The 15476-nt window shown below is 37.0% G+C and overlaps 1 protein-coding gene and 1 non-coding gene across 2 annotated transcripts; both read left to right on the top strand.

Moving 5' to 3' along the window:
* Positions 1-5867: 5867 nt before the first annotated feature.
* Smp_tRNA_00285_Pseudo_CGG.1.1 lies at positions 5868-5938 on the top strand. The gene has a single exon. It is a non-coding gene (tRNA).
* A 2504-nt stretch (positions 5939-8442) lies between these two features.
* On the top strand, positions 8443-12363 carry Smp_136780 (hypothetical protein; the record flags this gene model as incomplete). Its single annotated transcript, XM_018799703.1, has 4 exons — positions 8443-8446; positions 9673-9990; positions 11010-11201; positions 12035-12363. 4 exons carry the CDS (start codon positions 8443-8445, stop codon positions 12361-12363), a joined length of 843 nt encoding a protein of 280 aa, XP_018651466.1.
* Positions 12364-15476: the final 3113 nt, after the last annotated feature.

Below are 15476 nucleotides of genomic sequence, written 5' to 3'. Positions count from 1 at the left end.
TGGATTATGGACACAAAATGGACATCTCAAAGCTGCCTAAATTGACTAGCAAGCTGAGAACATCTCTTTTACTCTGACTTGCTAAAATCACTGACATCAAGTGCTTTTGACTCAACCTTTTTATCTAGAAGGATTATGGAATAAACCTCTATTTACCACTGGTAAAAAGACCATATTATTTTAACGTATCTCAACTATATTATCTTTTTATTGTATTTGATCATTTGAAATAAAAAATTCTACCGAAAATCACTTACGATGTTAATTTTTATTTTGTTTCAATTAGATGGCTTGATTATCACCCCATTAAAAGTTGTTCTTTCTTAATTATCACTTAGCGACCTACAATTTCATCCTATTCTTTATGAATTCCACTTCTATATATAGATACTAACTAATCTTAGCTACTGTTGTAGCGAACAAAACACTAGTTGAGGAGAACCGTATGTATTGAATCACACATTAAAGACTATCTCACTAAATTCTGATAACCATACAGCAAACAGTTAATTTGCAAAATAGCAACCAATTGTCTCAGTTTCACTGTTGCTTCTGTAAATATCAGTTCATCTTCTCTAATTCTATTGTTCATGCATTCTCCTACCAATTGCGTTTCATTTCAGTTCTTTCCTTATCGGTCTTTTGTTAAAATACATTCTATGTCGCCATATACTACTTATATGGATATAAGTAGACCACACTACATTATGTCAAATATGTTGTTTTCTCCCACTGTATTTTATGTCGTTTCGAACTAAATTTCATTGATCATGATACGTTAAGCCTCATCTATAATGATATTAATAATGTTACTTAAAGTTGTTTGCAGAAATTAGAAATACTTTGTAAACAGTTATGGTCTTTATTCGTAATTTCAATATAATACATTCATGCGTGTTCATCGTCTTTTCCAGCCTTCAAGCATTGGTACATTTGTAGTTGTTCGACTATAATAAAGACAAATTTGCGAATTTCTTCATTGTTAAATGTGTTCAGTACTATTGTTTATTTCAGAAATCATTGATAATACAGTGATTTCCATAACCTACGTTCTATGAATTACGTAGACATAGTTAGGATAGTGCATCACGAGGCAATCCCCAACTTGGAATCCGGAAGGGAAGCGGAAGAGAGGAAGGCCAGAGAACACATTACTCCGGGAAATAGAAGCAGATATGAAAAGGATGGATAGAAACTGGAAAGAACTGGAAAGGATTGCCCAGGACAGGGTTAGATGGAGAGTAGTGGTGAGCGGCCTATGCTCCTCGATAAGGAGTAACAGGCGTAAGTAAGTAAGTAAGTTAGAATAATTACAGTAACAGATACTAAGATTTTTCAAAGACTTAGATCAAGTTGATATCAAATTGATTGTTGTAGTAAGAAAACAAACTATATTATTCAAGGAATAAACAATGTAGACAGAACAACAACCTTTGACCTTTTTTAGGATTAAATAATAATAAACCTAGGAGAGAGTTCTTTTCACTTTAAGTATAAGTATCTCCATATTATCAACACATCATAACTGTTTAACGACTTGTAAAAATGTGATTATGCATAAAACTAGCCGATTTTGGATAAAAATTAATGTAAAATAGTATTTCTCAGGTATGTTGATGATAAGCAATCTTTGTGTAAGTCACAGACTAGAAGTGGTGATCACTGAATTTCAAAAATGACACTAACTTATTAAAATGCACTGGAAGGAAATCTACATGCTTCTTATGTATTTTATTAGTAATGCATCTATAAATAAAACATCTGAGGTGAAAGGCGGAATACAATGGACAACTCAGAATCATTTAGATGATTTGGACTTCGCAGATGATCTAGCCCTCCTATCTCATACACACGAACAAATACAGACGGAGACAACAAATGTAGCAGCAGCAACCTCTGCATTATTAGGCCTCAACATATACAAAGGAAAAAGCAAGATTCTCAAATGCAACATGGAGAACACCAACCCAATCACACTTGATGGAGAAACTCTGGAAGAGGTGGAGACATTCACGTACCTTGGAAGCATCATTGATAAACAAGGAGGATCGGATGCAGATGTAAAGGCGAGGATTGGCAAAGCAAGGGCAGCATTTCTACAATTGAAGAACATATGGAACTCAAAACAATTGTCAACTAATTTCAAAGTGAGAATCTTCAGTACGAACGTCAAGACAGTCACTTCTACTGTACAGAGTTGAAACTTGGAGAACTACCACATCCATCGTCAAGAATGTACAAGTATTTCTAAACAGTTGTTTACGCAAAATACTCAACATTCCCTGTCTGGATACTATCAGCAACATCCTTCTGTGGGAGAGGACAAACCAGCTTCCATCTGAAGAGGAAATTAAGAAAAGAAGATAGAAGTGGGTAGGGAATACATTAAGGAAATCACCAATGTGCATCACGAGGCAATCCCTAACTTACAATCCGAAAGGGAAGCAGAAAAGTGGAAGGTCATAGGACTCATTACTCCGGGAAATGGGAGCAGATATGAAAAAGCTGAATGTTAACTGGAAAGAAGTGGAAACAATTGCCCAGGACAGAGTTGGATGAAGAGTGGTTGTGATCGGCTTATGCTCCTCCACGAGGGGTAACAGGCGTAAGTAAGTAAGTAATCTATAAATACCATTCGGCTTTAGTCCTATGCTCTCACATCATACATTTTATAATATTTCACGTTTGTTTTCATTTGCAAAGACAAATATGTCAGACTTTTTTACATGGTTTTCTACGGAAAATGTAGCACCCTTAAACAGATAAGCTATATTTCTTTATTCACATAAACTTTAAAAAAACGTTGGTAATTCAATACACATTGTTATATAGATATTATTAGCCTCTACAATTGACAGATCCCAATAAAGAATACAAAGTTTAAATACTGCTCTGATTAGATTTCATTAAACAGTGAGTGGTTCAATGGTTTAATATTTCAATATCTAATGAAATATATTTTTAGGAAACCTGTTAATCTAAACATTGGTGACTAATATTCTAAATTAAAAATTCTCTTCAATCAAATATAAAAAGTCCTCAGACGCAGAAAGATCAAAAGAAGATGTTAGATACAACGAGTCTCAGAGGGATAACTGTTTCAATTACTATACACTAGAAATACTAGTTTTATTTGTGACGAAGTTTATGCTCGCGCTATTTAAAAGGACAGAAGTATTTTTCCTCGTTGGGTAAATTTTTGTTGTTCTGATCGTTTATTATATATCAAGACTACTACTTCCATCTTAATTGAATTTGTTTCAGTTCAAGTATCCTCTAAGAAAATCGAATTTCTTTCCAAAGTAGTTTATCGTCAGTACTTTTGAGCATTTTTTTTCTATTGTACTTGTTAGCACTTTTCGTCCTAACAATTTACAGTGCTCTACTTTTTCACTTTTGCCTCAAGGTGTTATTGTGTCTAGTTCCCCTTTGAAAACCTCTGTTTGATGGATGAATAGTACAAGAAAATTAGTTGCCAACGCTCGGGCTGTAGATGGCCCGTTGAAAGCGGCATGCAGTGCGACGAGTGCAAAGGCTGGCATCACGAAGTGTGCATGAATCTGACGCTTATGGCTCTCAAACGGTTTATTAAAAATGGTTGTGTGTGGATTTGTCAACAGCGCTGCTCGAACGTGAACAGCTTGCTAACCGAGGCCATTTCAATGGTAAATGCTGCTAAAGAGTGTATTAGCAAGCGAGTTCGGGACACATAAGACAGTAATCGCTCAGTCTACACACAAATCGATGTGAAGCCACCTCGAATAAGCTTCGAAACAGCTGATTCACATCTGTCAAAAGAGGAAAGACCGACTTAACAGAGATCTGTCCTAAATAAAAACTGAAGAAAAAAAGTTTTCTCTGTCCCCCGTCCCTTAAATGGTACCCGGTATGAAACGCCTAAGGATCCCAATCACAAGGCTAGATCTATTTCTGGCAGGAAAAACAACCTGACTGCCCAAGTCATCGGTATTTTCCCGCATTCCCACAGCGTGTTTGATGTGACTGATTATTACTCCAACGAAAGTTGATGAATGGGTACGGGTCAAGAACAAGAAACGATATAACGCTATTTAAGAAAGTCCAATCGCCCCAAAAAAGTAGCGGAGAAATTAAAGACTGATCACAGTGACAGATCAGTTATTTTTCATAGAATGAAGAGGAGTGAAAGCTCAGAACCTAAAACTCGTTTTGAGCATGACGTTGGGTTGATAAAACAGCTACTCAGTTAGCTTATTCCTGAGGATAGCTCCGTAGTCGCCGTGCTAAAAGTGTATACGATAGGTAGCCAAACGAACTTGAGACAAAAGAACGAGCCTCTTAAAGCAGTATTTAAATCACCTAATGAACGGGACTAAATATCACAGAATGGACGTAAATTAAAGGGGTCAAGAGTTTTTTTTCCATAAGGACTTGCAGCTCACGGACCTCGCAAAAAGACGAGAAGCCGAAAAAGAATTAAAACCTAGTCTAGATGCTTGCGAAAAGGACCTAAAAATTGTAAATTTTCGGGTTGTTAGGCTTTGACAGAGAATGATACCGAAGCTACTGCGAGTGCAGCATGAAGGCATTTAAATAGGCTTCGGATTTGTTACACTAATGCCCGAGCTAAACCATTTCTACGTTCGAGAGCTTTATGCTGAATACCGTCATGTCCAAGAACAACCAAGAGTAGTAGATCAATGCGCCCCATGGAACTGACAAATACGGCAGTCGCTCGATCTTGTATATCTATCTACTTTATTCGCTTCCTATTTAAGTGAATAATTTGTGTGATTAGCTTTTATTTGTTCTGTGTAGACATCGTAAAAGTAACATTTTGAACACCGCGGTAAAGTGATCCAAGCTAGGCATTTCTCGTGTGGTTTGACTTCGACATCTGTTGAGTAGTCATAAGATGTTCTTTCAGCTGTAGTAAACTAAACATCCACAAGCTTGTCAGATCAACACTCCCAAGGCTCCTGAAAGCCTTTTACTTCTGATTCTGTTAAATATGGTAACATAAAATTTCCTTCTTTTAGACAAAGGTCAAATACGTGAAAAGAGTTTGAATACGTGTACTTAACACAAACGTTGATCGGAACAGACAATCAGGGAAACGCAGATTAGGAAGCTAATAGGAGAGAGCGAAGCAAACCGATCAGAGAAGGCAAGTGAGCTAATTCAATTTATTCAAGTGCTACTCAATATCTATAGCAAGACAAAAAACAAGTTACGGAAATAATATGGATGGGATAAGCAACCAACATATATACGACCATATAAAAACGGTCAGAATAAATAAGCCAATAAGTGACAAGGTCACAATAAGGTTAGGGATAATGGACATACTGGTCCGTCCAGATATTGAAACGCCCCATGTGTGCAGCAGATTATTTGTGAGCGATAATCAATTGGTCGTGTTATCTGTGTTCATAAATCGGAACAAAAATTCAAAGGCTATGTTTTTTGGACGACAGTTCTACAGGTAATAATGACAACTGCACAAGTTGTAAGAATTGATGGAAAGTGCAAACAGTAACAAAAGTAATTACAAAAAAGTCTTTTTTTACTATCCCCACAAGAGATCACACAACGTCACTTAAACGCGACCAATGTGGTCTAAATGCATCCATTGTAGGTGAATATATATGTGCCTAAAAAGTGATTTTGTCTAAATAACATGTCATACTCTCCGACCACACCAAATTAATTTTCAAAAGAAATAATGCATCAGCGGCCTGCTGAATCAACGAGAATCAGTTCAGATAAAAGATTCAGTTCATCAACATAATCTACGACCTCTATTTCATCTTTTTGTCAAGATTTAAAGTGTAAGGAACTATTTACTTTATGACAAATCGCATCAAAGATATTGAGGAACTGAGTTTCCCCTAGTGGTCTAGGGGTGTGATACTCGCTTCGGCTGCGAGTGGTCCCGGGTACAAATCCCCGCTGGGCCCATACTTTGGAAGTGACAAGTCTATTGAAGCTCGGTTCTTCAACCTCTTCGAGGATCTGGGATTATTCGAAAATGTGAAGTCGGCAACTCGTTGGAGAAACAGTCAGACGCCATCGCGCTTAGACTGGGTATTTACAAATGAAAAATTCTTAATCGACAACCTCTCAATTCTGGCTCCCCTGGGGAAAAGCGATTACGCCGTTCTGTCCTTCAGTTTTGTCAGCAAAACTGAGCTAAGATATCCTACCAACAACAGGCGCTGAAATTTCAAACGGTTGAATGTGTTAGCTTTACATGACTATCTACAACAGGTGGATTGGGATGTTCATCCTCAACTTGAAGTGGACGCTCATTGGGATTTCTCACTACACACGCTCTTATGTGCTACTAAGCATTCAGTTCCTCAAACCGTCTCACAAAGCTACAGACAACCTCCAATCATCAAGAACCACACTCTTCGTCTGCTAAGCCGCAAAAGGCACCGTTGGGCCGAATATAAACGAACTGATAACAACAGCGCGTACAGGCAATACAAACATATAAGGAACATATACACAAAGGCACTAAGAGAAGACAGGCTTCAATACAAGACCAAGCTTATCGATAAAATTGTCTCCAATCCGAAAAGCTTATTCCGTTACGCAGCTTCTCTTCAACAAACCAAAACTGGAGTTTCCCGACTGTGAGGTCCTAATGGCCCGACTAATAACGACGGTGATGCCGCTAATCTTTTGGCTGGACAATACTCTCTCTCCCACATCAACTACACTGATGAAAGCTTCACCTGCACCTGCACAGGACTTTCTGAAGTGGACCTGAGCGCTGACCTGGTGCTCCGTAAACTGCAGCACCTAGGAAAATACACTTCTCCCGGTCCGGATATGGTTCATTCTGCTATACTGACGGAAGCAGCTTCAATCCTGACATCACCACTTAGCGTGATGTTTTCACACTCAGTAAGCCAAAGCAAACTGCCGGAAATTTGGAAGCTGGTTAACAGAACACCAATTTTCAAAGGAAGTCGATGCAGTGAACCCTTAAGCTACCGACCAGTGGCCCTTCTCTCCATAACTTCTAAAATTATAGAGTCCCTAATGTACGGCTGTATACACGAACATTTATTATCCCTAAAGTTATTCTCACCTCGACAGCATGGTTTCAGAAAGGGTCATTCTTGTATGACCAACCTGCTGACTGCGTTGGATAGATGCACAACCATCCTTGATCTCAAGGGGAAGGTTGACGTCATTTACCTTGACTGATAGGGTCAACCACATATGTCTTATCAACAAGCTTAGACGATTGGGTATCAACCCCCCCTGACTGGTCCGCTTCATATCTAGAGAACCGACATTTTAAGGTCAGGGTTAACTTCACTCTCTCCCTCTCAGGCTATAGAATGTCCGAGTGGGGTCCCCCAGAGCTTAATACTAGGACCTCTTCTATTCTTGATTTATATAAATGATCTTCCACAACAAGTTTCGTCTGACTTATTGCTTTTTGCTAATGACGTGAAACTTTGGAGAGAGAGATGAGCAACCAGGAGGATATATTAGTACTTCAGGAGGATCTGACCCGACTTCAAAGTTGGGCAGACGACAACGGACTTACCTTCAACACTTCAAAGTGCGAAGTAGTCCATCTGCGACATGTTGCAGACTATAGTTAGAACTTAGGAAACTTCTCTCTAGAAGTATCCAAAGTCGAAAAAGATTTAGGAGTGTTGGTACCCTACGACTTGAATTCGTACGCCAACTGTGACAAAAACGTCTTTCAAGCAAACCTTGCACTGGTAACATTGAAGCGCATTTTTGGCCAGTTTGACGGTAGAGCTTTCCACATAATCTTCAACAGCTTTATTCGTCCCCATTTAGAGTACGGAAACATAGTATTTCCTCCCTCCCTCGAAAAGGATAGGGACAATGTGGAACGTATCCAACGTCGAGCCGCGAAATCAGTTCGGGGACTCAAATTCAAACCTTATGAAGAGCGCCTCCAATTACTTAGCCTTTACCCGTTAGAGTACAGACGTCTTAGAGGTGACCTTCTTATGGCTTACAGTATTCTTAACACTTCTGATCATCCCCTTAAACTTCTACTTTACCTTAGTCACAACACTAACCTAAGAGGTAACACCCAGAAACTGGAGACCCAACAAAGCAGAACAGACTCTAGACATAACTTCTACTCCGTAATAGTTGTCAAATGTTGGAATTCGCTGCCGACTGAGCTATTCCAAGCGACTTCCCAGGAGTCCTTTAAGAGGAAAATTGACCTATTCTTAAGGACTAAGGATAACAACTTGCTATGATTTACCAAATTCTTTTTTCTTCTATTATCGTTAATATACCTAGGTTCTTGCCTGAAGGTATTAGTGATCCACTGCTACTAGACACGGAAGCCCGTTAAGCGAAAGCTTCTATTCCGTCCACAACCATTTGAACTATTTGAGTTTCGACGTCAGAATATGCCGCGTAATATGGTTTTTTCGTTACTCCGGCGGGATGAGTACGTTTGTCAGTCCTCAGTTTTGTCATTAGTCTGTAAACATTTTTGTAAACAAGAGCATATAATGAAAGTGACTATGCTCAGTTTAACCGAAAAACCTTACAACTTGAACCCTCATTGTCAGTTCGAGGAATATATAAAACCCCCTAATTATAGTGTATCCTAAATAGAAACTATAGTCGCAAAATTAACAATCGTTAATATCGCGACTACTTGTAGTTGTTAAAGATTCAAATAACAGTGAAAATGAGTTAGACTTAGCAAACTTATAACTAAGTGGTCCTTAGCCGCACTCTGTGTTAAGTTGGCTTCTTTCGCAAATATTGTAGCCAATGTTACTGGTGCTTTTACTATACAGCTGGCAGCAATCATTATAATTTGCTTTGGTATCAATCTAGATCGAGCGAAAATGGTTCCTATTCTAGCAGACGTCTTCCAACATATATTACATCGAAGGACAACGTCATGGTAGTCTGCACAAGGTCTACGAGTCATTTGATTATCGCAAATACAAATAAAGGAACTTCTTAGTAGTCCCATCTATCGTAACCGCTCAATTGTCAAGTCTCTAAAATCCTCCTCGAAGCGATCGTATATGAGCATCAGGTGCTGAAATTAGCGCCGTGACCATGAAATCCCTCAAACGCTTCTGATTGGCTCGTCCATAAATTATAGTCTCTCCCTTCCATCTTTTTATCATCGTTTTAAAACTCCCATATCTCTGTATCTTATTTATAACTTAATGGCAGAGCCAAACATGAGTACAGTTTTCACTCTCTGCATTATATTTTTTCGGTCTCAGATCCTTATATTCTATCCTCTTTTTCTGTCAAAAGGTTCTGTCTCATCAAAAACTCTTAAATTTAACACTCGCTTATCATCTAAAGGCCACCTTTATCCGCACTTCGATCGAGCGTGTCATTTTATAACTGCTCATACCGTTGTGTTAGAGTTCCAAAATAATCCCATCTTTCTGCTTCAGTTTGGCCACCTGGGCAGTATCACAGCCCTCACACAAATCAAATGAGATTTGTGCGGCGCATATATACCAGGTGCCACCTTGTACCAATATTTGTGTTTAAATAAAATTAATTTTGGGGTATCTAAATATTCGGTATACATACTTTTTGGCAGTTTGACGTAACTTGCGTATATCTCGACAAGCAGTAGAAATGAATTAACGTACTTGTTAACAATCGTAAATCTTGTTCAATCAACCTTTACAGGTCTAATGAATCCATATGGAACTATTATTGAGGGGATTGGAAATGAATTACTTTTTGTCCTCAGTTGTATGGGCACGATTTTATTTCTTATCGTGGCTTGGATCTCTACAAGAGTTAACTGGGAGTTGATGCCTGTTAGGATAACCTTGCTCCGGCATCTTCATAGCAACCATGATACTGGAGCAGAAACGACAAATGCACCAGGAACTGTAGAACCTGACAACATCGACTCGTCGGGAAATATTTTCGCAGAAAGTTCAGGTTCTAGTTCCGAAGATGAAATCAATTCAGATACATGCGTTCACAAACGTTCATCCGGTAAGTGTGACTGATTTTTCAATTATTATTGTAAAGTTCAAGTCACTTTCTACCACAATTAAAATAAATCAAGCTGCTTGTCAGTAGTTTCAGAATGTCGTGATATTTAATTCTGTGTGCTAAGAGAAGAAAATTGATGTGATTATGATGTTATCCAAGAAGTGCCGTATATGCATTATGGTTTAAATTCGTTTTACTGATATGTAGCTTGAGATCGAGTGAGAATTACACCTTTTATAGGACTATAAAATTCAGCGTCAGTTTTGAACGTACAATTTTACTCTAACTCCAGGTGTTTTACTTGGTCATTTACCCCCTCTCCAGTCTTCACATGTCATAAGATTTGATCTGTAGCTATGTAAACATCGAAATTGCTTTTGTGTTGAGAATAAAAATGTCATTAGTCCATAGTTGGTTCCATGTATTGCTTTTGAGGATTGATTAGATAACCAGACCATATACTCAGATTGGACCTTGGAGGACTAAATGAAAACCGTGTACTTAAACTTAGTGAACTTACTGCGAATCCCAATAACAGTCCTTCAATTACATTCGAACCTTCAGTGAGTTAATAACTATCTACTTTGTCATTAGTCACACCTACTACACATACGTGAACTGCTTTTGTTATTTACAACTGATTTTTATCGAATTTCACGGAAATGTAAGATTATGTTTGATGTTGAGGTTCCGATTTACTGAGAAAAATCTTTTAAAGTATTCTGACCAATGTTTAACTTGATTTCATCATATCAGCTGTTATACACTAATTCAAAGTAATGTGGACACCATTATTTCTTTTAAATAAATATACCTTGTGCTATAAGGATTTAGTTTTCTTTAAAAAAATGACTATAGAATTTCTTAGTTGATTTCTATTTTATTGTATTGCTCGCTTTTCAAATAGCTAAGCCTACAAAATACTGAATCTTGAAACAAAATTTTTTGTGTTCCGAGTCCACAAAATCGACCAGATGTCCATTAACCAATTATTTTCTATTTGTATCTAATTCATCTAGTTCAAACTTCAGTCAGTTTAACTGATCAAAGAAATTCATCTTCATCCGATGAGGAATCTAAAAAGAGTAGAACAAAAGAAAATGGAAAAATTAATTCTACATCTTGTTCTAATGGACATTTAGTCATAAAATTGCAATATCTTAATGAAGAATCACGTTTTGTACATGCATCTCCTACTATGTCTGTTAACCGTTTTAAAAAGTACGTTTTCGTTTTAATTTCATGTTTTTCACTCAACATGTTCTATATTTCCGTACGCAAATCTAGAGTGTTTAATTGTTATTAGCCGATATATATATATATATATATATATATATATAACGGCTGGACTGATAAATTATTATTTACCAATATATATAACTGCTATATAGTAAATCTATATTTTCTATATCCAAATAATATATTTAATCTACTTTAGTAGATTGCCATGCTAATTAAGAATTAAGAGTGGTGCTTCTGTCCAACAGATACCTGGTTCGAAACGTTATAACGTTTACTGACTGACAGTTTAGTTTCTTTCGTTAGTGAGCAACAACATTTTGTTCACATTTTTCACGTGAAAATGGCTTACGTTTAGCATTCTAACAATTACTATGCTTCAAATCTTGCTAAACCTAGATGCTTTTACTTGTTTTCAGGAAGCACTTCGTAGATGAAATAATCAATCAGAAAAAGAACGTCAGGCTTATCTTTCAAGGCCGAGAGTTACTGGATGTATTACAAAATGAAGCAAATTTTCATAGTGGCAGAAGACCAAGACGTCAACGATTATGTGACTATGGTGTAACTGATGGCTCAACAATTCACTGTCTTGTTACAACTCCTGTTGTATCATCACCTACCAGGTCATCCTCAGTAAACGATTCCGGAAACACAGGACGTAATTTCAGTTTCCCAAGTTCTTCCAGCGATTCAATGCTAACTGAGTTTGATATAGGTACTAGGCTTATGAAACCACTTTTCGCCTTCCTCCTACTTTTCACTTGGTTTTTTAGGATTGTCTATAGACAATATTTTAATTCAGTTTCTACGTTTGCCTTAGTAACATTAACAGTGTTCTTTTGTGGAGCTGTATTTACTGCTACTCTTGTGAATGTTGTCTCGACAATAGCTTCATTATTTGGTATTTCTAATAGCAATGAACTGTCAAATCAACAATCAGAAAATCCTATCAACCAACCTGACTCACCCGATGTACAAGTTTTAACTGTAACTATGGTTGCACGTCGTGTTCCACCTCAAACGTCTGTAAACCAGACAAACAGTACTTCATTTTTTCTTGGGGAATCAGCCCATAATCATCAAATTATTGTTGATGAGCCCAATAGTGAGTCTCAAACAAGAACAGACTAACTGCTGAGATGTCCTTAGCTCTGTTTATTTTATTTTATCATTGCATTCTTTGATTTACTTCAGATGTTTGTTATCAGTTACTGAATATGTATTTCTCTTCTGTTTTTTCAAGAGGAGTTCGCCATTCTTGTACATATGATTCAGCTTGTCCTGATTTACTACTTAATTATATGCATTCAGTCGATAGATCTTATTACTTGTTTGTTTATATTATAATTGCAGAGTGAAACTTAGTTCATTTTATGTAGTAAGTCATGTAATACTGTGTTCTAAAGTTGAGGGTTAATGTTTAAAACTTCTGACTGGTATTTTATGTGAAAATGATTTAGGACCTTCCGAACTAAATAAACTGTTCAAAGCGACTCATTTTGGATGTGAAACTTGTGCATTATACTGTAAGCCTTAGATTACTGATTAGGAAAGTTTGCGAAGTCATCTTTTTGATGAAAGCTTATGCCGAAAAGTAACGGTGAGACAATATTTAAAGGTCGGAATAATTATCTTTCTAGTAGAACAGAAGTATTTTATATTCTTCAGACTCTGAAATCTATGTGAATATTGCATAGTTGACCTTGTGGTGGACCAAAAAGTATGATAACCAAAAAATAGCAAAAATATTACGTCTAAAGTTTATGTATCAATTAACAGTTAATAAGTTAATTACACACAGATAAAAACAAGGGACGTTACTTAATTCTTCAGGCTATTGCGCGTTCAGCTGAGTTTGGTCCAGATAATCCACAATTATAAAAGATTAGTAATCCTAATATGGACGATATGGATCCAGTAGATTTACAAAGCGTATAATTCAATAAGAATGTCACAATTGTCTATAAACGGAGATGGTATGCAATTAATATTTCATTTAACATATTAGCAGACACGGCAGAACGATGCAGATGTAAGTTAGAGTGTATTTATTGGGGAGCAGTAACGATGTCGCGATATGTTGTACTGAACACGGAAGGAAGTCAAATTGCAAGTGTTCAAAGTAGTACACTTAAACAACAAGTACAATTGTTTAATGCTAAATGTACAGAATATGAAATTACATACAAAAACTATGAAAAATTATTTGCAAAATAGGTTTTATAGTCCTATCTCCACAACCTAACTTCGCACTTAACCAAGGAAGGTATATTTCAGGGAATTCACCGACTGATTCATGTGTTACAGAGAAGTTAGGTTGGTTCGCTTGTCCATATTTGGCCATGTGTCCCTGTATCTGAGCTTCTATTCTCAGATCACTAAGATATTTACTACACTATATCTGACGATCACTTTCATTCGTGGTATGGCAACTCGAACTGATGTACGTATGTACGAAGTTCTACGTTGTAACTGACTGACTGACTTCATTCGTTGAATAAGGTTACCTCTGCAACTACAGACGTGGAGTCTTATGTCTTTTATTCACTACAGTCATAAGGATAAGGCTTGAGAACCACTGCTTCCTTTCGAGGTTTGTATGACTATTAAAATAACCTTGCGATTTGAGTCCTTTGAGATATGTCGACATCGGGACCCGAATTTCTTTTGTCCAGCCTTAAATTTAAACAGCGGGAAAAGTGGATAGAGTTACGCAGAAGTTACATTTGTCGGATCTAAAATACTGTTGAGGTAATAACTTTAAGCGTCAAATTTTCTGCTGACTTGCAATTCCAAACAACTATCCCTTGTTAGTCACTCAAACCGAAACTAAATAGATACTTTGTGGTAGACTAGGTTGTATTTCTTTGTTTTTACCCTGAAATATCTCAGACAAGTCGATTGTGTCTGTAAATTTCCACTTAATTAGGGTTTATTATCAGGCTGTAAATTAAACCTCTGGTAAACGAGCGTTATTCTGGACTAAAGATCTAAGCTAACCAAAACATAAAAGTGGAAATAATTAGTATGACAATAAAATGTATGTCCAGACAGTTGGAAGGATCCACCTATGTTGTTCAATATATCTAACCCTACCATTAGTACCTTAAAGTCACAATTATCAATACTGTTGGAAACTTTAAAATCACTTGGGATTCAACAATCGAGAAGGTAGTGGGATTTTTCATACTGTGCTGAAAACTGTAAAGCAGAAACCAACGGATTGCATACTATTCAAATCTGTCAGCAGGTTGTATATACGTTCTATGATATCTAACAGGTACTCTATTTGACGTTATGGCCATTAAGAGTTGGGGATATTCGTGAGTTGCTGATATTCGATCATAGTTGTCTACGAAACACTGCTCATGTATCTTTGAACCACGAAGTAAGCAATGCCTGGGTTAAGAATAGAGTACTAGGTGAAGATTGGAAATCGATTGATGAGAGAGTTATTATTCAACTGAGGTGGTTGGGATATGTGTTAAGCATGACCAACCACTGCCTTCCTCGACGGGCGATGTCTTTGGGTGCGGAGGCAGGCTGAACTTAGCCATGTTAATAAATGTTAACAATCTGGTTGGGGTCCATGTGATTATCGTAACCAGTAGTTAGAGACTTTTGATGACACAACCCAAAATTGTTCCTAATGGCACAGGTGCATCCATTCTCTGTCTTCTTCCACATCCTCAAATCTTAAGTTCCTCATAACTTTCTTCTGTTTTAACTTCACGGATCTGTATTTTTTTTTCTCCAATCACATCTCCGATGCCTAATATTTTAAATTATCACTGAAACTATTATTGTTTCTACTAATCTGGGATTTCCCCTGAAAACATCTGTGCTAATGAGGTATGACAACCTCGAGCGGTGTACATAAGTGCAGGTTCTACGTTATAACTAACTGGCTTCTCCATATAGTTTATTTATTTTTCTGCGTTTCATTTCAAGCTATTTTTTCCGCTGACTATTTGAAATTTATTAATTATTACACTTTGTTCTGTAGCAATAACCTTTACTATCTATTTTTTTCAAGTTTTGGCCTACTTTGAATGTTGAAACATTAGTTTATCGTACCACACTCTCTTCGTTGTTGTTACCAATAAATCTCCTGCTAAATGTTTAATAATACTTGTAAACTATTGTTTGTTCAGTTACGGGTTATCTTGTCCTAATATATCGATTGGGAGGCTTTTACTCATATGAAGTTGCTAAATGTTACGACGTATGGTACAGGAATTCTT

The sequence above is a fragment of the Schistosoma mansoni genome, chromosome 3 (genome assembly GCF_000237925.1).
Source record: "Schistosoma mansoni strain Puerto Rico chromosome 3, complete genome".
In the NCBI taxonomy this organism is placed as follows: Eukaryota; Metazoa; Platyhelminthes; class Trematoda; order Strigeidida; family Schistosomatidae; genus Schistosoma; species Schistosoma mansoni.
Note: the sequence above shows the minus strand (reverse complement) of the source record. Positions and strands in the feature narration are given on the sequence as shown.